Source organism: Rhinolophus sinicus, chromosome 14, assembly GCF_057876585.1.
Source record: "Rhinolophus sinicus isolate RSI-liver-muscle chromosome 14, RSI-T2T, whole genome shotgun sequence".
NCBI classification, from domain to species: Eukaryota; Metazoa; Chordata; class Mammalia; order Chiroptera; family Rhinolophidae; genus Rhinolophus; species Rhinolophus sinicus.
Window position 1 is genome coordinate 152,742,799 of NC_142514.1, and position 25,273 is coordinate 152,768,071.

At 38.8% G+C, this 25,273-nt stretch overlaps 1 protein-coding gene and 1 long non-coding RNA gene across 2 annotated transcripts in view; one reads left to right on the forward strand and one right to left on the reverse strand.

Moving 5' to 3' along the window:
- Positions 1–4,270, forward strand: part of LOC141572241 (uncharacterized) — an 89,145-nt gene extending 84,875 nt beyond the window's left edge. Inside the window, exon 3 of the long non-coding RNA XR_012497532.2 lies at positions 3,470–4,270. This is a non-coding gene — a long non-coding RNA (uncharacterized LOC141572241). The remainder of the gene's footprint in view (positions 1–3,469) is intronic.
- The window catches only part of PIK3C2A (phosphatidylinositol-4-phosphate 3-kinase catalytic subunit type 2 alpha), an 86,777-nt gene extending 62,486 nt beyond the window's left edge, over positions 1–24,291 (reverse strand). Inside the window, exons 1-2 of the mRNA XM_019746618.3 lie at positions 24,133–24,291; positions 5,604–6,735 (exon numbers count right to left, since the gene is read on the reverse strand). Of these exons, the coding sequence (XP_019602177.3) occupies positions 5,604–6,674 (1,071 nt within the window). The 5' untranslated portion in view covers positions 6,675–6,735; positions 24,133–24,291. The remainder of the gene's footprint in view (positions 1–5,603; positions 6,736–24,132) is intronic.
- Between the last annotated feature and the right edge of the window lie 982 nt (positions 24,292–25,273).

Below are 25,273 nucleotides of genomic sequence, written 5' to 3' on the forward strand. Positions count from 1 at the left end.
GACACTAAAAGGAAACAGGAAGTAAGCTTGCTGAATGAGAAGAAAAACACCCTTCTGAATTTTTACCACGAAGCATAAAATTCTTACAGGAAATGAATACTCAACTATATAAAGTCATTTTAAAACTTAGACGTTGCAATCTTATTTCCCAACAAAAAACATAAACCACAGGGAAAAGTTTTCAAATAGAGATGAATGGTGTGTGAAAAATTAAAAGTTCCACCCAATATGTGTGCCACTGACCTTCCACACTACTGGTGTTCTGCTTACCTCGCCCTTTTGGCCTACATGAAACCAAACTTCTTGTACACAAGAAAACGATGAAATCCTAGTATCAGTAAGAGGGTTTAGAACTTTTCTTTGAATATAAAAATTCTCTTAGAGCGTCTGTAACAAGTGCACACCAAACCTCTGATTAAATACGTTCAATAATTGTGCGCTGATGACCTAAGAGGAACCATTATTAAATAGCTATTTTTATAAGTTCCTTTGTCAACATTTAACTATAATACCTACCTCCTTGAATATTGTTCCTGTCCTACTTTCTGGGACAATGGATCTTAAAATCAAGTTACTAAATTTCTCAATTCACATAGGAAATATATAAACAAATAGGATTTGCTTAATTTCATGTTTTCTATAAAATGTATTTAACTTTCAGCACTTGCTACCCCTTGGTGCTATTAAAATCTAGCACAAAATGCTACTTAATGGCACAAAGCAACATACTTATTTAATAGACTGAAAAATTTAGTACACTACTATTTCATCTTTTTTTAACAATACTGTAATATTCAGATATGCTACTCCCTGAATTGGTTTGGGAAACTATGTTCAAAATACAAAACTTAAAAAGAAAAAAAAGTCCACTTCCTCTTCTACATGGCAATTTTCCAAACTTTAAATATTATTCCTAAAAGGGATGTGAGAAATCATCTAGTCTAACCAACTGTATTTCACAGATGAAGAAACTCTCAGATCCAGAGTGACTTATCTCCAATTAATATTCTCTTCTTCAGACAAAGTATCGCCAATCTTTTCAACAGTTCTTTATATGACAGAGCTTCTAGATCCTGAACGACCATAGTTTTTTCAAGATACACTATAATTTACCATTGGCTCTTCTTAGAATGTGGTGCTCAAATACAATCATCATCAGATGGGGTTTTAATAGAGCAGAGTATACTGGAATGATTAACAACTGTATCCCAGCCATGCTGCAGTTAAGACTCCTTCAAGACAGGGCAGGGAGCCTCAGCCACCTCACATTTCAGACATTGTGCCATTTAACAAAGCTGTTGATGCAAATACATGTAGTCATCTAGCTCCAATCTCTGATTAATCAACTGATCAAGCCATGTTATTTTTGCTTTGACTCATGTCTCTCATAACTAAATTGCTTTCTCTTTGATCCTTCCCCCATACTTGAAATAAAACCTAAGAACATGCTTCTGCTAAAACTGATCTTGCCAAGAAGCCTAGTTAATTCTTAAGAGTCTGAGCAACTAATCGTTCTCTGCAACTCCCATGTGATCTGATTTCCCAGATCTTGCTAGGAACTTCTTTCTATCTTTAGGAAACTACCTATCCTCATTAGTCCTGTGAAATTCTTTCTGAAAGCACCCCAAATAAGGAAAATATCAAGAAGGTACTGTGACAAATACTAAAAATGAACAGGAAAAAATGTATGAAGGGAGAAAGTTTAAGGGGTGGACATAGGTACCACAGCCCTGCCCCACCAAAGGAAAGGGTGGACAAAACATGAGTTGAACCAGAAGTGACCAGTGTAAACTAAAGAGGGCAGCAGGGAAAGGAAGCAGTTTGCGGCAAAAGCATTACAACCTAGGCTAGGGGTTTTAAGTTACAAAGAAACTGTTCCCAGGGTGCTCTATTTTTAAGTTTTGCTATTTTTAAGTTTTATCACCTTCCTAACCTCATAGGCTCCTGAGGTATGGTTCCAAACGCGAGTTCAAGAGAACAGGTTGGCTGCATCAGAATCACTTATGATATGTGTGAAAAAGTTCTCTTTCCCCTTAAATTCCACACTCCACTTCCTCCCCCTACCCACATCCGCAAACACACGTAAAACCAGGACTGAGTTAGCCCAAACTCCTCTGCAGGACTGACACACACTGAGTTTGGGAGGCTGATTATTTGACCCATGTTTCAATTATCGGTTGTAACAGGTAACTTATTACTCTATTACACTTTATTTTTAAATTCTTCAGTACACATCTCTAAAATATAAGAGCTCATTCACCTAAGTACAATACCATAATTACGTGAAAACAATGAGTAATTCCTAACTTCTTTACATCTCAGTTTCCTCACCTATAAAATAGATATGGGTCGCTTTGGCATCATTGGATTCTTAGGAACTATCTACTATGTCTGTGACATATATATACATGTATATATGTGTGTGTGTATCTATATCGACACACACACACACACACACACACACACAGAGTTCAGTTTGAACATCTACAGTACAGATTAAAAAGCATGAAGCTCTTAGATTCTGAGTTCCAGTCTTAGATCATAGTGCAGTAAATTCCAGTCGATCCAGAAACCTCAACTTGTTTAAGATGATAAGCACAGTTCACTTGGAATAATCATCTCAGCTCACCTGGAACAATCTGTTTCCCTTAATGAATAACTGGGAAGGTTAGGATTTAAGATACAGAGATAATGAAATAAATCAAGTTCGTTTATAAATATTTTATTAAATATATAATCTATGTATTGTGGCTTCAACGCATACATTTTGGAGGTGAATGCATACATACAAAGGTGTAATGCAAGGAGCAGGATTATTTACAAGTGACCTGGGTTTTCCTCCTGGGCTGCCATGACAAGCAGGGCTTTGCCTTCTGCCAATGGGAGGGCTGAGCCTGTACTCAGCTCCTTGCAGGACAGGAGCTTCCTTTTCTCTGAGAGCAGAGACTAAGTTTTCCTAGCTCCTGAGGTCTCCAGCTTCTAGGCGGTTGGCCTTCCCAAACAACTCCTGTAAACAGCTGATACCCCTAATCCACACGGCATGGTATCAAGCTGCCATACCTCACCAGGTAGAAAGCAGACCCACAGTTGGGGAGGGATCTATCGGAACACGGACCCAAATATGAATCCAGCAGTGACCTGGTCTGAGCAGGATGGAAGGATCAGGGGGACAAGTGCCTTTTTTAAAAAAATTGAGGTAAAATGCAGAGCATACAATTTGCCATTTTAACCATTTAAAAATGAACAGTTCACTGGCTTTCAGTACATTCACAATGCTGTGGCCATCACCACAGGTTCTAACTGGGGTTAGAACACTGAGATGCTCTAATTCCAGAATATGTTTTCACCACCCTCTCCCCCCATAAAAACCCTGAACCCATGAAGCAATCATTCTCCATCCCCTCCTTTATCTCACATCCCAACACCTGGCATACACTAATCTGCTGTCTTTTTTTTCTTTTTTTTTAAGGAGGGCGCAGCTCACAGTGGTCCATGCGGGGATCGAACCAGCAACCTTGGTGTTATCAGCACCGCGCTCTAACCAAGCGAGCTAACAAGCCATCCCTAATCGGCTTTCTTTCTCTATAGATTTGCCTATTTTGGACATATCACATAAACTGAATCAAACAATATGTGGTCTTTTTTTGTGTCTGGCTTTCACTTATATTGTCAAGGTCCATTCGTGCTAAGCACACATACATATATCAGGACTTCATGTCTTTTTATGGCTGAATACTATTTCATTGTATGAATGGACCACGTTTGTTTACCCACCATCAGTTGATCGACATTTGGGTGGTTTTCACTTTTTGGCTATTATGAACACAACTGCTACGAGTAATCCAATTTTTAAACTGGCCAAATGACTTAAACAGACATTTCTCCAAAAGGATATGTATGTACATGGCCAATAAACACATGAAAAGATACTCAACATCCTTAGTCATCAGGGTAATGCAATCAAAACCACAGTGAGATACCACTTCGCAGCCACGAGGATGGCTAGACTACAACAACCAGAAAATAGCAAATGTTAGTGAGGATGCAGAGAAACTAGAACTGCTGGTGGGAATGTACAATAATATAGCCACCACAGAAAATAGTTTGGTGGCTTCTCAAAAAGCTAAACAAGAATCAGCAGAAATTCCACTCCTAGGTATATCCTCCCCATACTTTTTTTTGTGTGATGATTCTTGCCTTAAAGTTTCTCCTTCTCCCTTCAAATACTTCCAGAAATAATTGTTACTTTGTAAAAACAAAACAAAAAACCAAGACATGTACTATTAAGATAAAATAATCTGAGATTATATTTATGATTCGATTTAAGATGTGTAATTAACTTGTGATTTTTTACATTGAAAAGCGTTCAGAGGGGGTGGGAGATGAGGGTGGGGGGGATCGAATATATGGTGATGGAAGGAGAACTGAATCTGGGTGAAGAACACACAATGGGATTTATAGATGATGTGATGTAGAATTGTGCACCTGAAATCTATGTAATTTTACTGACAATTGTCACCGCAATAAATTTAATTTAAAAAAAAAAAAAAGAAAAGCGTTCAGAGATTCTTACTAAATTTGTAAATAGTACTGAAAAGCTTACGAGACTTTTTAATAACATGTGCTTCTTACTGTGAGCTGTAGTGAAAATACATTTGGAAATCATTACGCTGGTTAACATTTTTCTGGATTCTGATCATGTCATCCAAAATAGATCCACCATTTCTTCTAAACCTTAATACCTGCTTCTTTCTCCCCGAGACATCCAAAATGGCTTTTTAAAGTCAACAATTGAACATAAACCCACCCAAATTATGCAAAATTCACCTCTCCCTCCCTGAATGCTTGGGGGCTGAATAATATCATTCACATTAAGGTGAGAATGACGCTCAACTGTCCCAGGAGCCTCAGAAATTAATAAGAATAAAACACAGATCTGCAATTAGGTATCCTATATTAGGAAAGGCAAAGTCTAAACCCCACTGTCTCTCTTCTGAGGGAAGACATCCTGCCCCAGTCCCCCCCGAACTGATTTTTCCAGATGGTAAGACTATAGGAACTCAGCAACTATATCATATAAACTATAGTCCCATTCTTTGCTTTTATCAATACAGGTGTGAAGAGTCCTTTAAATGGCTTTTCGCCCATCTCTCTAGGGTTATTCTCCCTCTCTCCCTTCCACTCATTCATGGTTAAACACAATAAAACAATATACTGGGAATTTCTATGATGGGGTTGAAAACCAGAATTCCTTGTTTGCCTTGAAAAATAAAAGACATAAGGAAGAAAAAGTAGAACCACATATAATGGGAAGACATGGAGAGACAGACAAAAATGATCTTAAATGCCTATCCATGGTAGCAAGATCCTTGATAAGAGGTTTTTAAAATTTATAATCCTAGAAAAGGTAGTATTAGTAGCAAGTAATTTTTCAATAGGACGAAACACATTTAACCCTTTACCACACAATCTAAGGGTCACAGCACACTTAAGAATGAAGAAAACAAGATTCAAAATGAAGAATATTTTTTATCTAATAAATGATGCACACAGACATGAATTGTGTTATACTACTCAGTTTGAGTAGTAAGAAAAGACCGTACCTGAGATATTTGGCCCTGGAGTTTCGTAAGCTGAGTTGTTCGAATATTTAAAGACTGGCTTCTTGTTACCATTGCCCCAGAAGGAGATTTTCCATTCACCTTCCGTTCAAGGTGACAGCTTGCTGGTGATCGCTCTTCAAGAAGAACAGCATCCCAGGGATCCTCTGCTAGCAAACCTGGCACATTGTTCTCTTCTTCATGGCCTAACACCTCCACACTGTCCACCTTAGGCTTACTTAAAGGATCCAAGTCTAACCAGTCGAATTTACTGATATCTTCAGACTTTGGAGATACCTGTAGAGTACTGATTGCAGCCTTCGAATTTGTTAGCTCCAAATCAGTCCTTGCTTTTCCATTTTTTAAAAATTCTGACGTACTAGCTATTTTGTCAAACAGCTTTGCCATGTCCGGACTGACTACTGGACGATAAATAGGTAAGCTTCCTTGGGGATAAAAGGGTGTGGCAGGTGTCAAAGGATAGGAAAAATATGGGGACTGTCTTGGAAGACTTAAATATATAGGTTCTGTGGATGGAAAACTAGGCATTCTGGGATTAAAGCCATTTTGGAATGCGCTCTGCTTACTACTGTAAGTTGACTGATAAATAGAAGGTAAAGTGTAACTGGAAGGCCCAGACAAACCAGCTGGCCACTGTCCTCTCTGAATAGTGGGTCTAAGATAGAGCTGTGCTGAAAACGAAGGGCTCAGGACAGGCGTGACTGGCAATACAGGCGTTTTCCTTGTCTCAAAACTGTCATCCAGCAATAGTTTCTCCAGTTCCGCTGGGGTGAGCTTTTCTACATCAATATCGACTGCTCTTTTTTGGGTATCTGATTCAGGAAACACCATGAGATCAGAATCCTGTTTGTTATAAACTTGTGCTTTTTGTCTGGTGCTGCTTGACCACTCAAAGCCTCTTTGATTATCAGTCACTTGTCTGTCTTTTTGCAATTTTGCTAAAGCCTCTGCTTCCATCTGTAATGCTTCTTCCTTGTCTACATCTTTTCTCGTTGGTTCCAGATGTGAAGATGAACACTGCTTAAATCCACTGTTGCTGGATATCTGAGCCATGTCCACTAAAAAGACCAACCTTCCCCTAATCTGTTCCTTGTAGTTCCCAAAGTAGCAAGACCTATACACAAAAATAAACATAAACTCAATTAGATGTTTTAAACAGTTATATTTTGTTTTTAACCTACCCCATATAATTCAGTTAGGATTTAAAGCCACTACCAAATAAAATAAAATAAAATGAACAGTTGGGGGAAATCTGGGTGAAGGGACACTTTTAAAATATCTTATCTATTCACTGTTGGATTAAGGAAGATGTGTAGACATACATGACTTTATCCAATTCCCTGGCTTAATAGGAAAGTTAGCTGCTGAATTAAACAAGCTTTTACTTCAGCTGTCACAATGGCTACCATTTTCCAGTGGTACTTCTGGCAGAATTCTTGGCATGAAATAGCTTACATGCTACTCATTTATTTCTAAGACTTCAGACAGGATTTACTGTTATGCAAATAGCAAGGCAAAAAGGGTTTCAATCTTTTGCTATTTGTTAAACTGCTCAAAAGCCAACTAGCAATAAAAGTACTCAATACCTAGTCAATAAAATCAAGGAAGTATTTATTCTATCAAAATACCATATGAAAAACTGAATTTGTCACATAGTTTTGATCACACTTCTGATTATCTTCAGTTAAATCAAGTTATAACTCTAAAATTTCTCCTTTTCAAATTGTTAAAATATTTATTCATGGACTAGAAGACAGTTTATTCAATTTTCTCATAGATCAGTTTTTCAAAATTTATACTTCTCTATTTAAGACAAACACTTAATTTAGATCAATATTACCCTGTGAAGCAATGTGACCAATTAAAAGGTTAGTTTTTCACTGAGTGACAGATGGCACATTTCCTGCATCTAATCAATATGATACAGGGGTTAAATGTGGGTTCTGGAGTCACATCACCTTGATTTATGAAGCGTAAGTCTTTGGGCAAGTGAAAACTTTTCCACATGCCTTAGTTTCCTAACTTCTAAAATGAAAAAGTATCTATCTCTCAAATTATAAGGATTAAATGAAACAATGCAACTAAAAGTGCTTATCATTGGCCGTGAGTTTAAGCACTCAATAAACGGCACCTCTGATTGATCTAGTCTGGTTTGAGATACACCAAGTTTCATTACTTAAACAGCAAGAGTGTTCCTGTTTATATCTTTTTCTATAATAGCATAGTGCTCATCAACAGTATATGTGCAAAAAATAGTTAATGAAAAGCTATAGGGAAACACCCAAAGCAGATTCAAATTAATATAGCACAAATGAAAATCCCAAGTGTTGAGGTGATACTAAATGGAAAAATAATTAGTGATGAGGATATGAAGAAAAAGGTATTCAAGGAGACGTCCTTTGCAATTCTTTTATACAGCCATGGTTAAATTTGAGGCAATTCACAGAAAAGCTATTCCAAAATTTTCCCTTCAGTGATAGACTGCAATACTACACAACGTACATTTAAAATTTGTATTCATTGTGTGTAAATGTTTTATCAAAATAAAAAACTGTACACAAATATTCATTCTTGCTAAAAATACACAAAGTACTTAAAGGAAAGCACTGCTGTCTACAATTTACTTTGAAATGCATCAAAAAAATAAGATGAATTGATGGAAACGGATGATAGATGGATAAATACATAAGGCAAGTATAGTAAAATGTTAACTAACAGTAGAATCTACGTGGTAGGCACACGAGTGTTCTTTCACTTTGAAATTCTTTCAACTTGGCTGCATGACTGAAATTTTTCCCAATCAAGTGCTGGGGGGAGTGGAGCACAGGCACAAATTCCTCCCATTCCGGTAGAAACTCCTCTTTGCAGCGTGACGTTGCTGCTTCCCCCATAAAGAGGTGGCGTCTATTTCTTTTCTTCATCTGAGTTGGCTCTGTGACTTGCTTTGACCAAGGAAATATGAAAGAAGTGATTGTGGGAGTTCTAAGCCCAGGTCATAAAAGGCCTGACTCTTCTTTTGTTTTGAATCCAGCTACTGCCAGGTGAATGCTCACCGAGAATGCGAGCGTGCCAGAGAGAGGCCTAGGCAGCAGCCAGCACCAACCACCAAACATGTGCCTGAAGCCACTGTCTTACGGTCACCCATCCACGGTCCATATGACCACAGCCACAGGAGTGACAGCAGCCAAGACCAGCAGAAGAAATCACCCAACCTGAGTTTAAGCCAAATTGCTAACCCACAGAATCCTTTGGAATGGTTTGTTACATAGCAGGAGATAATTGGTAAACCTTTTCTCTGTACTTTCAACACAAAACTGAAGCTACTTATCTATTTAACAGTAAATTTCTGTTTTAACCGCCAGAGCCACTGCAATCACCTTCTTTCACTTGTCCTTAGGGAATGGACGTTCCCTTTCTCTAAGGCTGTCCCCTCTACTTACATTCTTAATCCCACTGAATTCCCCTACTTCTTTATAATGAATGAATGATTCCCTCCTTTGCATTAATTCCTCCTTTACTTGCTTTTCTGCTCCTCTGCCATAAAAATTTCTCCATACTGAGGTGGAAATTTTCTCAACATTCTCCTTTAGACTCTAGTAGCTTCCATTTTTATTTTATCCTTTCACTGCCAAACTTCTCAAATGAGTGACCTAGAAAGTCCTTTCTTTACTCATGCTGCCTTGGGAAAAAACATCTACTTGTCCTTCAGGGCCCAATTCAAATGCAGCCTCGTGTCTGAAGCTTTCCTTAAAGCAGTTCCTATCAGAATTCATCTTTTTTAGCTCAACTAAAAATTGTATGTTTATTTTGTAGATTTATGGTTGCTTTTGCATGCTCGGCATGCTTTCTTCTGGTACTAGTATCTATAACTTCTTTTCAGAAACTACTGATGTCCCTTTTATCCCACCTAGTTCAAACAGGGCTAGACCATCCCGACCCCCCCACTCGCCCCTCCCCCAACCACTCCAGAGGATCCAAGTCTGGCCAATCAGAGTTAGCCCCAGGACTTCTGAAACTGTTTAGAAAGGAAGCTTATCACTGAGGTTGCTAAGCTGATAGGATTTAAGCCTGGCACTGCTGCAGCTATCTTTGCTACCACTTGAGATGCTGCCTGAGAATGTATCCAAGCCAGATACATTCTCAGAGCTAAGTTAAATGAAATGAGACAGACTCTGGATATTACATTAAGCATCTGGATCCAACCCATGTCCAAGGCCAGTCTTTTCATTTATGTAAGCCAATAAATCCACCTCTTTGCTTGAGCCTGTTTAAAATTGCTTTCTGCCATGATAACTAATATCTTTATTAACACAAACCCTAACCTGCATATCTACCCAATAGACTAAAATAAACTTAAGTGCAGAAGCCTACTTTGTTCATGTCTTTATTCCCGGCAACATTTAAAATCATCTTGCTTAATATGTAAATTAATTTTATGAACATGTGTTTTAACAGGATGGAATGAGGGGCTAATGGACATTCCTGAAGAAGGGATTTCAGATCGCACAAGAGAAAGGATGTATGGTGGGAGATATGAATCAAATGTAATTGCCTGTTATGAACACCACAGCACACCACCTATTTTTCACAACATCAAGATGGATAAACATTATAAAAGACACTGGACTGTAATTCCTCTTTCACAAGCAGAATGCCAATTTGTTGTTCAAATATTCTCCTGGCTACCATATTTGGTAATGACAGGACATTGTTCTCAAACGGGAATCTGGATTGTTTTTTTAAGCGAGTTTAAGGTACAGTTTATTCAATGGAGAACACACTTAATCCAAAAATTTCAAATTAATGTTACCTTTCATTTACTGACAATGGTATAAAATAGTTTGAATTATATCTTAACAATGAATGTGCTTTTTTTTTCACATCAGTTCATTTGCTTGCTGTATCCCTAGTACCAACCTAAAGCAGTGTGTATATGCTAAAGCAAGTTCAACCCTAGTCAGAGTAGGGAGCGGTGTATTAGCAGCTAAATTACCATATTTTAGTTTTCCAAAAGATTATCATGCACGTATACTCACATGGTAATAAAGGACTTAAAAGGTGGCCAAAAGTAACCCTGTGCTTCAGCTATTTTTCTGGAGCTACTGTAAGTGACATGCTCCATTAATTTTTAGAAATAAAACTTCATTAGATGACAAACATTTAGCAGGAAATAACTTCCTCCATGCTAATTCAAAATGAAAACTTCAGTACTGTTTTCCTAACCCAAGCTGGGAAAGACAATATAACTAGTTTTGGAACGATGACTGTACCATATGTCAAAAATGTCCCAACATAAAGTAACACCGTGATGATCACCACGCTTTAGCCACTCTAAAATTCTTCAAAAGAAGGCAACTAATCTATTCAGTTCAACTTTTGGATACCATTTTGCAGGCCCAAAAGAATTAATTTAAAAGCTCTTGGCTTCTTCTGTGTAGAAATTCATTTACAATTTAAATTTAAATCTCAGAAAAAAGCATAAAAATCAGTTCTGCTACACTCCCCTTGGGGGTAGTCAAACCAGCAACCTTGTGGTTGAGAGGACACATTCCAACCAACTGAGCCATCCGGGAACTCAGCGGCAGCTCAGCTCAAGATGCCCGTGTTCAATCTTAGTTGCAGGGAGCAGAGCCCACCATCCCTTGCGGGAGTCAAGGAGTTGAACCAGCAACCTTGTGGTTGAGAGCCCACTGGCCCCTGTGGGAATCAAACCAGCAGCCTTCGGCGTTAGGAGCATGGAGCTCCAAACGCCTGAGCCACCGCCCAGCCCAGAAATCATCTTAAATAATAAACCATTAATTTCTTTCGCTGCGAGAAGAATAAGCCAAATAATAAACCATTAATTTCTTTCGCTGCGAGAAGAAGAAAATCACACATATTCTCAGAACAGTTCTTCAGAGCCACATGGTCCTTTTCAGTCAGACAAAAACACATTACTATTTTGAAGTGCTTGTGGGAAATACAGTTCAAGTCTGCTTGTTGATTAGAAATACTGGCCTTGGGCTTCACAGAGCAATTTGGCTAGAGGTGAATCTTGAGGTGTTATCTATGTAAAACTGAAGACCTAAAGTCCTGAAAGTAGTTGAGATTGCCTTGGGAGAATGTGTAGAGGGAAGAGAAAGAGACAAGAAGAAATCATGAGAGCCACCAGTACTTAAGGAAGAAACAAAAGGTCACAGGAAAATAACAGCTACCCTGTTTCCCCGAAAATAAGACCTAGCCGGAAAATCAGCTCTAATGCATCTTTTGGGGCAAAAATAAATATAAGACCCGGTCTTATTTTACTGTAATATATTAATTTTTGCTCCAAAAGACACATTAGAGATGATTTTCTGGCTAGGTCTTATTTTCAGGGAAACACAGTAGGTGTAAAGAAACTACAGGATGAGGACTAAAAAAAATACTCTCGATCTAAGAGTTCATTTCTGATTTTTTTTTTAAGTCCTTCCTTCCTTCCTTTTTTAAGGAGGGCGCAGCTCACAGTGGCCCATGCGGGGATTGAACCAGCAACCTTGGTGTTATCAGCACCACGCTGTAACTAACTGAGCTAACCGGCCACCCCCTATTTCTGATTATTTTAAGAACAGCTTTATTGGGATATAATTCACTTATATAATTCACCTATTTAAAGCATACAATTCAGTTGTTTTCACTATATGTAGAGTTGTACGACCACCACTACTACCAAATTTCAAAACATTTTCATTAACCCCAAAAGAAACCCTTTAACCATTAGCAGTCACTCCTCACTCACTTCCACTCCCCCACAAACCCTCATTAGTGATTTTCAAAGAGGACAGTTTATAAAAGTATGGAAAACTGAAAAAGGAATTACAAGTAAGAAGGACATTAATCTTTCAATGCTTTGACAGTGAAGAGAACTAGGAGAGACAGGTAGACAAGAGGAGGTGTCAGGTTTGGCTGTTTAAAAACTGGAAAGGCCTTCAACATGTGATAGGGTGAAGAGAAGGCTTCAGGGAACAAAGACTGAAAAGCACAAGAGATAGGAGATAAATACTAGCTCAGATCCTGGATACAGGTAATATAGAATCGGAAGCACAGGTGGAAGGATCTGACTAGGTAAGGAAGACACCTTAGGAGGCCAAGGTGATAATGGTAAGAAAGTACTAAGTCAATACTAACAATGGAGTACTGGGGAAGCCAACAGTGGAAAGATTTACTTTTCATTATCTAAACTGATAGTTTTAAATATTTCATCATTGGCAAGATTTACTATTTTGAAACAAAGGTGATAAATATGTAATAGAAGAATTTTCTCTTCTTATTAGTCAGGAAAAAGATGAAATTAGAGCCTTAACCTGGACATAAGAAAAGAGTGAGTCATGGGAAAACCTAAGAGAAGAGCCTTTCCCAGCTTCTTCACAAGTTTAAAGATGGATGAGCCTGGCCTGGATAATGGCATTCTTTAACCTCCATATCACAGTTAAAACTATGCTTTGCCCAAGTACTACAATTAATAAAGGGCTTAATTCTCCCATTTGGACAAAAAGCAATGGCCACCCTGTACTCTAACAAGCACTAGCAGTCATTTTACTACCTTCAGCCCTTAGGAGCAACATTCTGCACATAAAAGATTCACAACCAGGGCATTCATCCAGAACTACTTTCTATATTGTGTATGTGTATAACTGCAAGTATTTGGGAGGGAGACAAGAAAAGGGGGGGACACAATCACAGCAAAAGGTTCCTATTGAAAGACGTTTTACTGACAAAGCAGTTTTCAATCTAACTCAGAATCCCAACAGTAGTACTGCTTTGTGGAGATAATTGCTGGACTTTGGACTACTTTACTGTTCGTTCATTTAACATGAATCATTAAATACACACTAACATCACCCAATTCCAACACGACAAATAACAAACAGTATGCTTTTGTGCTAAATGTATGGTATATGCCTCCACTCCAACATGAATTAAGGTAAGAAAATATAAAACTGAGTTGCAACTGAGAACTCCAAAATAGGGAAAAATAATGAAAAACTGACATGAATACTTCTGGAATGTTATACCCAAACTTCATCAATTTCTTTAGCTAACAAAATCTTATTTTCTCATGAAACCAACTGCATAAAATTGCTACTTTCGTAGAACAGTGATAACAAAGGAGAAGATGTATGTAGTAAGTAGCAAAACCAGAGCTCGAATATCACACCTCCCTCTCACTGTGTAATCTTAAGCAAGCTACTTTATCTGCCTTTGTCTTAGTTTTCTCATTTGTAAAACACAGATCATATGTCATAGTGTTGTAGGGTTAAATTAAAAAATACATAAAATGCCAAGTATATAATGACATTAAAAATATATATACCACATCTGTCCAATTATTGGAACCATAAGTATGTTCCTACCATTTAAAAACCCCAGCTTATTCCCATGGAGGGACTCCTCCTGGGATAATAAACCATTTTGCAAAAGAGAAAGAAAGAAAAAAACAACCCAGCTTATTGCCAATAAGCACATGAAAAGATGCTCAACATCATTACTTTTTAGGGAAATTCAAATCAAAACCACAATGAGATACCACTTCATAGCTACTGAAATGGCTATAATTTAAAACAAAACAGAAATAACAAGTGTTGACAAGGATGTGGAGAATTTGGAATCCTCATACTTGGCTGATGGGAATGTAAAATGGTGCAGCCACTATGGAAAACACTTGGTGTTTCCGCAAAATTAAACAAAATTACCATATGACTCAGCAACTCCATTCCTAGATATATATACCCAAAAGGGTTAAAAACAGACTTATATACCTGTACACAAATGCTCATGGCAGCATTAGTCACAATAGCTAAAAGGTGCAACAACCCAAATGTCCATCAACAAAAGGATATACAAAATGTGGCATGTTACATACAATGGAATATTATTTAACCGTTAAAAGGAGTAAAGTTCTGACACATGCTATAACATGTATGAAAACATTATGCAAGGTTAAATAAGCCAGACAAAAAAGGATAAATATTGCATGATTCCACCCATGTGAAATATCTAGAATAGGTAAATTCATAGAGACAGAAAGTAGATTAGCAGTACCAGGGCCTGGAAAGAAGGGGAATGGGTAGTTACAGCTAAATGGGTATAAAGTTTCTGTTTGGGGTAATGAAAAATTTTGCAAATAGATAGTGGTGATAGCTGCACAACATGTAAATACAATTAATGTCACAGAATTGTTCACTTAAAATGGTTAAAATGACAAATTTTCACTCACAATAAAAGTCATCATCTTAACAGAAAACTTCACACAATTTAACTCTCCAAAAAACTTAATTCTAGAGGATTTCCAGTCTAGATGGCAGAGCAGGTAAATGTGCTTGCAACCTCCTCTCACAACCACATCAAAGTTACAACTAAACTATAGAACAACCATCACTGAGAATTGCCTGAAGTCTAGCTGAACAGAAGTCCTACAACTAAGGTCATAAAAAAGCTACGTCGAGACTGGCAGAAGGGCAGAGAGGCAAAATGGGTTGGTTCCACCAACATGTGGGGGTTAAAAATCAGGAGAGATTATCTCAACTTCAGAGATCCCCCCAAGGAGCGAGGGGTCCCTATCCCACACCAGATTCCCCAGTCCAGGGTTCCAGTGCTGAGAAATCCCCACGACCACTGGCTGTGAAAACCAGCGGAGATTGTGGCTGAGGGAGAGGGAGTGTAGCTGGAGTCCCAGTCATTCCTCTTAAAGGACCCAAGCACAGACTTACTTGCTGACGGACTCACTTGCTCTGAGCTCCAGCAATGTGAAAGTGGCTCGAAAAGCACTAGGGACACATAAGGAGGAACTGAGTTGTCTGGATTCAGAGAGAGGGCTGGAGGGGCAGCTATCTCCCAGACAGAAGTGCTGGCAAAATCCATTTTCTTTGTTGAGCCCTCCCCTCTTCCAGTGTGGAGACAAAGGCAGCTGCTCGTATCTGAGTCTACATCAACCTGGCTAACACTGTTCACCCTGCCCTGGTGATGCCCCAAGACCCAGCCTCACCCAACTTTTGGGCCCACTCAGGCCACTTCCTGTGGCGTTTCCATACAAACATCCTGTTTTAGTTCATACTGCAGACTTTCCCCAAATCTCTCAAAAGTTCACAAACCCCAAAAAAGCAGCATAGGTCTTGGCATACCCCATACCTCTTGCTAAGCAGCCCCAAGCCTGGCACTAGCAGCAGCCGGCCTCAGTTCATGGCTTTGCTTTTTCAGTGCCTCTAAGCCCAGTGCAGGTGGCAGCCATCTGTGGACTACTTTGTGACTCATGCCAAGGAGGCCCCTGGCAGGGCAAGGCTGTGGCTGAACTTGGCCTGCAGCAGGGCCCCTCCCAGGAGGCCCCAAGGCTGGCATGCCTGGTGGCCAGCTTCTGACCGAGCATCACTCGGCAGATTCTAAGGAAAACACACCCACAGGGCAGACTGGGCAGGGACCAGAGCCTTTCTAAAGCAAATCTTGCTCTGTAGGGTCAGCCCATACACAACAGCTCCTCCACTGTAGTCATGGGCAGTTCTCACAACCAATGAGCCTTAGGGTCAATCACTCCCATTGATATGCAAACAGTGATCAAGGCTCAACTACAACAGGAGGGCACACACAACCCACACAAGGGACACACCTGGAGCACCCGGCTCAAGTGACCAGGGAGACTGCACCACTGGGACCCACAGGATACCTACTACATAATGCCAGTCTACTAAGACTGTGAAACATAGCAGCTCTATCTAATACATATAAACAAACACAGGGAGGCAGCCAAAATGGGGAGACAAAGAAACATGGCCCAAATGAAGGAACAGAACAAACCTCCAGAAAAAGAACTAAACAAAATGAAGACAAGCTACTAAATGAACAGCTCCAAACACTGGTTATAAGGATGTTCAATGATCTTAGGGAGAACTTCAACAAAGACAACAGAAACATAAAAATGGAGATAGAAAACATAAAAAAAGAACCAGTCAGAAATGAAGAATACAAAAACTGAAATGAAAACTATATTAGAGGGAAGCAACAGTAGGTTAGATAAAGCAGAGGATCGAATCAGAAATTTATAAGTTAAGGTAGCAGAAAACACCCAATCAGAACAACAAAAAGAATCCAAAAAAATGAGGATAATTTAAGGGGGCCTCTGGAACAACATCAAGCGCACTAACATTCGCATCATAGGGGTACCAGAAGGAGAAGAGAGGAATTAAAAACCTCCTGAAAAAATAATAACTGACATACTTCCCTAACCTGGTAAAGGAAATAGACATGAGCCCAGAAAACACAGAGAGTACCAAACAAGATGAACCCAAACAGGCCCACACCAAGACATACCATAATTAAAATGCCAAAGCTTAAAGACAAAGATAGAATCTTAAAATCAGCAAGAAAGAAGCAGTTAGTTACCTACAGGAGCGCTCCAAAACTGTCAACTGATTTCTCAACAGAAACTTTGCAGGCAAGAAGGGATTGGCACAAAATATTCAAAGTGATAAAAGGTAGGGACCTACAACCAAGATTACTCTACCCAGCAAAGCTATCATTTAGAATTGAAGGACAGATAAAGAGCTTCCCAGACAAGAAAAAGCTAAAGGAGTTCATCACCACCAAACCAGTATTACAAGAAATGCTAGAGGGACTTCTTTAAGAAGGAAAAAAAAAAAGATAAAAAATATGAATAATAAAATGGCAATAACTAAAATATCTAGCAACGATTACTTTAAATGTAAATGGAATAAATGCTCCAATCAAAAGATAGGGTGTCTGAATGGATAAGAAAACAAGACCCTTACAATATGCTGCCTACAAGAGACTCACTTCAAATTATGCCAGACAAAATAGACTTTAAAACAAAGGCTATGTATAGCAAGAGACAAGGACCCAGTAATCCCTCTTCTGAGTATTTATCCGAAGAAACCCAAAACCCTACTTCATGGGGACATGTGCATCCATATGTTCATTGCAGCATTATTTACAATAGCCAAGATATGGAGGCAACCTGGGTGTCCATCAATGAATGACTAGATGAAGAAGTGGTACATACTACATACAATGTAATATTAGTGAGCCATAAAAAATAATTAAATCTTGCCATCTCCAATAACAATGATGGTCCTAGAGGATATTGAGCACCGTTGAGTAAGTCAGAGAAAGATAAATACCATATGATTTCAGTTATATGTGGAATCTAAAGAACAAAATAAACAAACAAAACAGAAAAAACTCAGAACATTTTGATGTTTGCCAGCTGGGAGGGCAGTTGGGAGTGGTGAGTGAAAAAGAGCAAGGGATTAAGAAGTACAAATTGGTAGTCACAAAATAGTCATGAGGATATAAAATATAGCATAGGGAATATAGTCAATAATGTTATACTAACTATGTATGGTGTCAGATAGGTATGTGATTTATAGGGGTGATCACTTCTAATCACTATGTTGTACACCTGAAACTAATATAATATTGTATGTCAACTGTGATTCAAAAATAATTTTTTTTAAAACTTACCATATTTTGCCATATATAATGCACTCCTGTGTACAATGAGGACCACGTTTTTGGCCCAAACTTTCAGGGTAAAAAAATCTTCCATTTTAATTTTTTAATTCAAATTTTTATTTGTTTACATTAAGGTTTATACTTTTTTTTATATTATAAAGGAATTTTAGCATTTATTTCCTAACATATTATGGTACAAGAAATTTTATGTAACAAATAATTACAAAACACAAGAACAGATATAACGTACAAGAAATTTTATGTACCGGTAACAAATTTACGATATTTACGCATCATAGAAGGCCAAGAACTCTTTGTCGTTACAAGTTCGTCATAAGTTCAACAAAACTGATAATCGTATTCCAAGGTATTATTTTGCATATGGATAGCATTTTGATTTCTAGAGTTACACTTTTAACTCATACACATAAATAAAAGAATTAAAAACATTTATATAGATATGGAATTAGTACCACCCATGTATAATGCGCATCCTTATTTTTCCTTCACAAATGTGGGTAAAAATGTGCGCCTTATACAGGACAAAATACGGTAATTATAGAATCTTGCGTTGTCGACAATTATCAAATATCAGCAGTTTACACCTGAAACGAATTTTAAAAATCAATAGTTTACATACATAGAAAAATAATAGGGGAAACTAGGTCCACGGTTTATGGAAATTCTCTATGCTATCTTACAATATTTCTGTAATCTAAAATGTTCCTAAAAATTAGTTAATTTTTTAAGGCAGCTTATTGAATCTCAAAAGCATTATGCTAAACGAAGGACACCAGACTTAAAAGGTTGTATATACTGTATGATGTAAGTTTATATGACATCCTGGAAAAGCAACATTTATATGACATATAGGAACAAGAAAAAAAAAAATCAGTTCTTGCCAGAGACTGAAGGGTAAGTGGAAGGTACTGATTACAAAGGGGCATAAAGATGCTTTTTGGAGTGATGGAAATATTCTATATCTTGTGGTGGTGGTAGTGACACATTGTCACTATTTGTCATAATTTATAGAGCTGTACACCTAAAACAGATTAATTTTACTGTAAATAAATTATATCTCACTAAATCTGATTTTTAAAAAAAACCTTAAAACAGTTATAGTGTCATGTCATGCATTTCAATACAGGCAGAACACCAGTCTGATAAGTGTCATAAGATCTAGTCAGCTGAAACCAGGCTATGAAACCTGAGCCAAAGAGAAAGAGCACCTTTTCCCAACGCAGCACTGTAATCTAAGAAAAACTTACACACTAAACTGAAAAGAGGAGTCAAAACAGTTATGTTAAATTATGAACACATATAAAGTGACGTAATAAATCAGTTTGGTTATGGCTACTCATAGCACTATGGTTTTCCTTACAGATATAATTAAGTCTCATTCAATGCTTATCTTGGCGGGGGGAGGGGGACAGGAAATACATGCTTCACATAATTTCCAAAACTGCAAATAAAACATTTGAAATAGTGTGTTCCTGTTCTCCAATTAGACAGGTATTTTCCTAAGCATGTCTCTCTCTCCCATCAACATCCCATCAACAAGGTAAGCACCTGCACTGATTTCTCTATTCTCTCCTCTCAGTTTCCTCACTTTTATTTTGAAAGAGGACTTTGTCTTTGCTTTTCCCTCGCATTTCACAGCAGAGCTTTAACAATACTTAATTTTTTCTTGCTTCTGTTATTTTCTGAAGGTAAATTGCCAATTTCTTTTTTTAAATAGCCTGCTTCAATTAGTAACTCCCATACTGCAAAATTTTTAACCAATTTTCTTTTAGTACTGCCTATTCCTTTCTCTTCTCATAGTCAGATTCCTTATCAAACCTCTCCTCATTTCACAACAGAAACTAGCATTATTCTGCTGCTCGTTTATAGTCACCACCCTCTCTTTTAATCCTCTTCACCATCTCTTCCACACCATTCAAGCCACACATTCATAGGCTGTGCTAAGATTTCCTGACTCACCCGAGCAATAGAAAATTTGACCACTGCCCTGTAAATTATTTATTGCAGATGTCTATTCTCATCTCTTACTTTACCTCTATCCTGTCATCTTTTCAAATCAGCCTTGCAAACCAAATCTTTCCTTAAACCTAAGTTTCCAAGTTGTTCTGTGTACATTGAAGTAACTGTCCTTGACATCTCATCACCTTTTTCCTACAGCAAGTTTAAGATCTAAACTCTACCCAAAAAACAACAACTCCTGCCTCATTAACTCTCACCTATTTTAAATATACTTATACTATCCCTTATAGCTTCTCTTTCCGTTGACAAGTTTTTATAACTAAAGTACTTTCTGCTATGTGTATTGTAGTCGGTCTCCTAAGTGGAATGTAAACTCCCTAAAAGCAGGAAGCATCCATTCTTTAATAAACACTCCAAAATCTGGTAAGTGTTATTTATCTAAACACTCAAGTACTATATAAAAGAAAAAAACACTAGGCTTAGCATTATAAGACATTTTAAGTTGAAGCAATGCCTCCAATATATTATGCTAAACAAGTCACAGCCTCACTGGGCTTAGTTTTCCTCTCTAAGAAAATGAGAAAAATACTCGCCATATTTAATTCACAGAAAATATGGTCTGTGGGGGGGGGGAAGCATTAATTAAGCTATAATCATCCATCAATACAAATGTAAGGATATTATTTACTTTATCATTGTTAGTCATCGGTACTTATTTAAAATAAGCTACTGGTTTTTGTTTTTTTTAAACTAAACTCAATGCATAGCAAATTGAGTGACTTCACATTATACATCATTTATTCATATCAATAATGCAACCTTCTGTACTGTAAGACTAACAGAGAGCCATATGTCTAAAAGTAAGGATGTTTAAATTATACAGTATCTTCAAAATGCATTCTCAAGGTTAAAAGATAAATACTTGCCATTTAGTCAATAATGATTGCCTTTAAATCTGTTAAAATCAAGAATGTTTCAAAATCCCATTCCGTTTTGAACGTAAATAGCTGAATTTAAAATGTTAAGAAATCCAAAAGGTAGTTTAATATTGCATAAATCTCCTTTTTAACTGCTTAAAATGTCCATGCGTCCTCTCCCATTGTTTTGAATCCGTCACATGTGACAAATAACAGATTGCAGAGAAAGGGAGGATACAAAATATACATAAATGTACAAAATAAAGATTATCAAAAATGTGACCACTAGAGAGACAAGAAAAACAAAGTTTCTTCTAGTCCCAATCATAACCCTATGAACAACCTGAAATATATCATTTGCAAGTATGACCATAATTACAATAAAAAGAGCATCATGTATGAATCCTATCAAAATGACTACAAACTTAAATTACTAGTAACACATTTCTCATAGGAGTTGCTTTTCATTTTCAAGCAGGAATCGAAGGTAGAAAAGCAGACTGCATACTGTAGATCTGCACTGTCCAATACGGTAGCTACTGACCATAAGCACCTATTGAGTGCTTGAAATGTGGCTGGTCCGAAGTGAGATGTGTAATAAGTGTAAAATGCACACCAGATATCAAAGACTTATCAAAAAAAATATGAAATATCTCACAAATGTGGCTCTCATTTATTATTTCTACTGGACAGCACTGATTTTATTTGAGAGTAGTCAACTCTCAAATAAAAAACCAGATACCAGTGGTATTAAGCAGCTTGCTTACTATCTCACTGCTCGGTAGTATCACTGCGGGGTCTAGAACCTGATCACCTTAATCCCACCCTCACTAACAGAAGGAATTCATCCGTCAAGACTCAGTTTGAGCTGACAAGATGCACTCATTCATTCCCTCTCCATCTCCCGGCCATCGTGTTTAGTACTACTTGGATCTACTACTGCCCTTACAACCATACGATTGTGATTTGTGTTTTTCTCCCCGGACGGACTAAAGAACTTCTTGAGGACAAGCACTATCTTATTCATTTTTCTATCTCTGGAACCACTGCAGTGCCAGGCACCCTTATACGGCCTCTAAAAACAGAAAGAGTTTTCAGAGAGTCAATTTTTAGCCCTACTGAGGTACAACTAACTAATCAAGTCATAGACTATGTGAAGCCACGGTACTAAAACATTCACCTTTATCATTTACCTGCCTTAAATTCTTTTTGGAATATGGAAAATACATAATGAAATGGTTAATTTATGTTATCAAAGCAACACAAGTTATAAAGCATTAAAAAAAAGTGTGTCACACTGCTGCTCTGAAAAGCTTGGTCTGATGCTCTGAATAAGTAACACTCTCATTTACTGAATGTGCTTACTAAGCGAGACACTGTGCAAGATGAAAGAAAGATTCCTGGACATGAGAATTTTCAATCAATTAATTGAAAATTTTAGAACCATTCATGGCTGAAGCGAGAAACAAAAAGATCATATACTTAACATACAGCAAGTTACTTAAAGTTACAGTTTCTAAGATTCCTAAATTCAAGCATATCAACTTTAATATTCCATAAAACAGAAAAAGTGAAATTTACGGAAGAAAACATTAAAATATATTGCTTTCCAAAAAAATACCGCAAGCAACATTCATACAAAAAACAAACAGCAACAGAGATTTTCATAAGAAAAAGATTACTTTAGAATCTATTAATGTAGGCAAAATTACTTGTGGAAGAAGCTCTATATGTGTTTTGTATCTACATAAAATCACTTTTGAATTAAGTTTGAATTAAATAATAACATCTCTTTTCTCACAGTCACAATGTTTTTCAGTACTCAAAGACCATCTTAATGTTAAAGAAGCAGTTATCTTCAAATGTATAGCTGTCAACTAAGGCATTTCAATCTGATTTGCTACTATGAATACCTGAAGAGCAAAAAGCCCAACTATGGCAGAGCTGCTAAGTGTCCGGTGGAGACTTGACCACTAGCCAAGGAGGCAAACGTACAAAGTCTCTCCTGGAATCAGCGTTCCTGGACCTCCTACGTACAGCCTTCCCCCTTTAAACTATGTCTCCTCCACTCTTCTAAGAACAGCTTTCTTTTTGCTCCATCGCTTCCAATCCATGGCTTTGATGCTCCAATATCGTATTAAACAATTTTCCCAACAGCACTTTTTTGCTTGACACCCACCTGGAAAGATTTTAAGGTACCTATTTAATAGGTAATCTTGTTCAAAGAGGAAGGCCTCCTTCCTTAACACTCAATTCAACACCCACTGTTGAAAATAAAAATATAATTACAACCTCAACTTCCACCAGGAGAACATAGGGAAAGAACTACCACCTTCGTTTCTTCCACATTCTCTGTCTCCAGGCTTTCCTCCTCCTTTAGTTTTCGCCTTCCTTACTTCCCTTCTCAATCCCTGCTCCTCAGCCCCCCCAAAAAATTCCACAGCTGGAGAATCTCATTTTCAAAGCCAAACCATTTAGTGAGGAAAATAAGTGCTTTCTAGTGCTTTTTTTCTTCAATTATTTATTTTTCCTCCGTCACTCGGAAAGAGTTAACCGGACCGCCCTCGGAGAAAGATGATGCGCTAGATACACACTGAAATACTGTCTTCGCGAAGCAAGTGGATTCGCGGCAAAAAAAGCATTCACGGGGAAGGGAGAAGATTTATAAAGGATCATTAGCCCCCAAAGCCCTAGATGGGACAAGGAGGTGAAAACAAGTGGGGGAGGAGGCATAAGTGAGAAGTGCAACACACACTCGCCAGAACTTAACAATTCTACAATAGGACCGGCCACTGAGCCTCCAACCCTGTCCCGAGGGACAAGAGGGTGGCCTCCACTCTCCCGCTGGGACAAAACTAACTCCCAGCTCCCCCGCCCCAGTCCCCGACAAGAGGGGCCTGGTACTGGCGCGGGCCCCTTGCACCTTCGGCGGGGCAGTCGGCAGCGGCCTGGGTGGAAGCAAGGCCCGGAGGGAGGTGAGTCGGGCTCCGGCAGCGCCAAGAGTACGGGATGGAGGGTCAGAGCCAACACCCGCGGAAATCGGGGCCCCGGCAAAGGACCTTTCCATCCCGGGATCCCCGGGGTCCCTCGCCGCCCTTGCAGAGTAGGGTTCCAGGTACTGGGCCCCGCGCACTCACCGCTCCTCACTTCACGCAGCCTCAGCCCCCGCCTCCACCATAAGCCGAGCTGCCGAAGCCGCCACGGTCCCAAACATTTTCCGCTCTGCTGCCTCAGCCGCGGCAGAAACCTTCGGCAGACTCCGCCAGCCAAGCAGACTACGTCACTTCCGGCCGCCGGCCGCGGGCAGCACCGTCTTTGCGCCCAGGCTTCTTCCGGATTGGCTGGTTTCGAGGGCCTACCTGGCTAGTGGGCGGGGCTTGGGCGAGTCGCGTGAGGCGCCAGCTAGAATAGTGGGAGTTAGGGTCCAACTCCCGCCCGTGGAATGTCGAGCCGGTTGTGGACGTGTCTCCCGGCGGCCCCAGATCTTGGGAGGGGGCGCCTTCGGGACTCCGCGTTCGCCTCCATCTCGGCTGCGGCTCCCGGATTCGTGATCTCCTCCCCAGGCGGCGCGGAGATTACTTTTGTGATTGGAAGACTGAAAGGAACACACAAGATACACAATCATTCACTCCACCCCATTATTTAGAGAGTCCTCACGGGGGTCAGGTGCTGTGGGGTGTGTAAGTAGTGACCAATAACGTGGATTGTATAAAGCGCTTTCACAAACCCTCATGTAATCCACACAACAGCCAGGTAAAATCGCCCAATAACTCCCAGCCTGTCGGCTCTTTTCTGTGCTACAAAATATTTTTACATACAATCTCCATAGTAATACCTTCCTCATGAGAACTGAGTGAGATTATGCTTTGGCCCTCAAATGTTAGATTTAAAAATTACATAACCTCGTCAAGCAGATAGAATAATTATCCCCGTTTACAGATTAAGCTGGAGTCATGATTCAAACAGTTCTGACTCCAATCCAAATGATTGTCCCTTAAAGAGTAAGAGAAGGCGGTCTGCTCCTTACAGAGATTCACACTCTTATGTGGAAGACTGAGTTGAACTGCAATTCTTAGTTAAAAAATAATACTTGTGAGAAGGCTGTAAGAGAAGCAGAAAATTACCTCCAACACATAACAGGCAGATATTTTTCCTTCCTTGTTTTTTTTTTTTTTTTTTTTTTTGGGGGGGGGTCGGGAGAGGGTGGAGAATGTGAAATGGATGAAGCACTCTAATCACTAATAAGCATGCCTACACCTCCCAGGAGATGAGACTGGA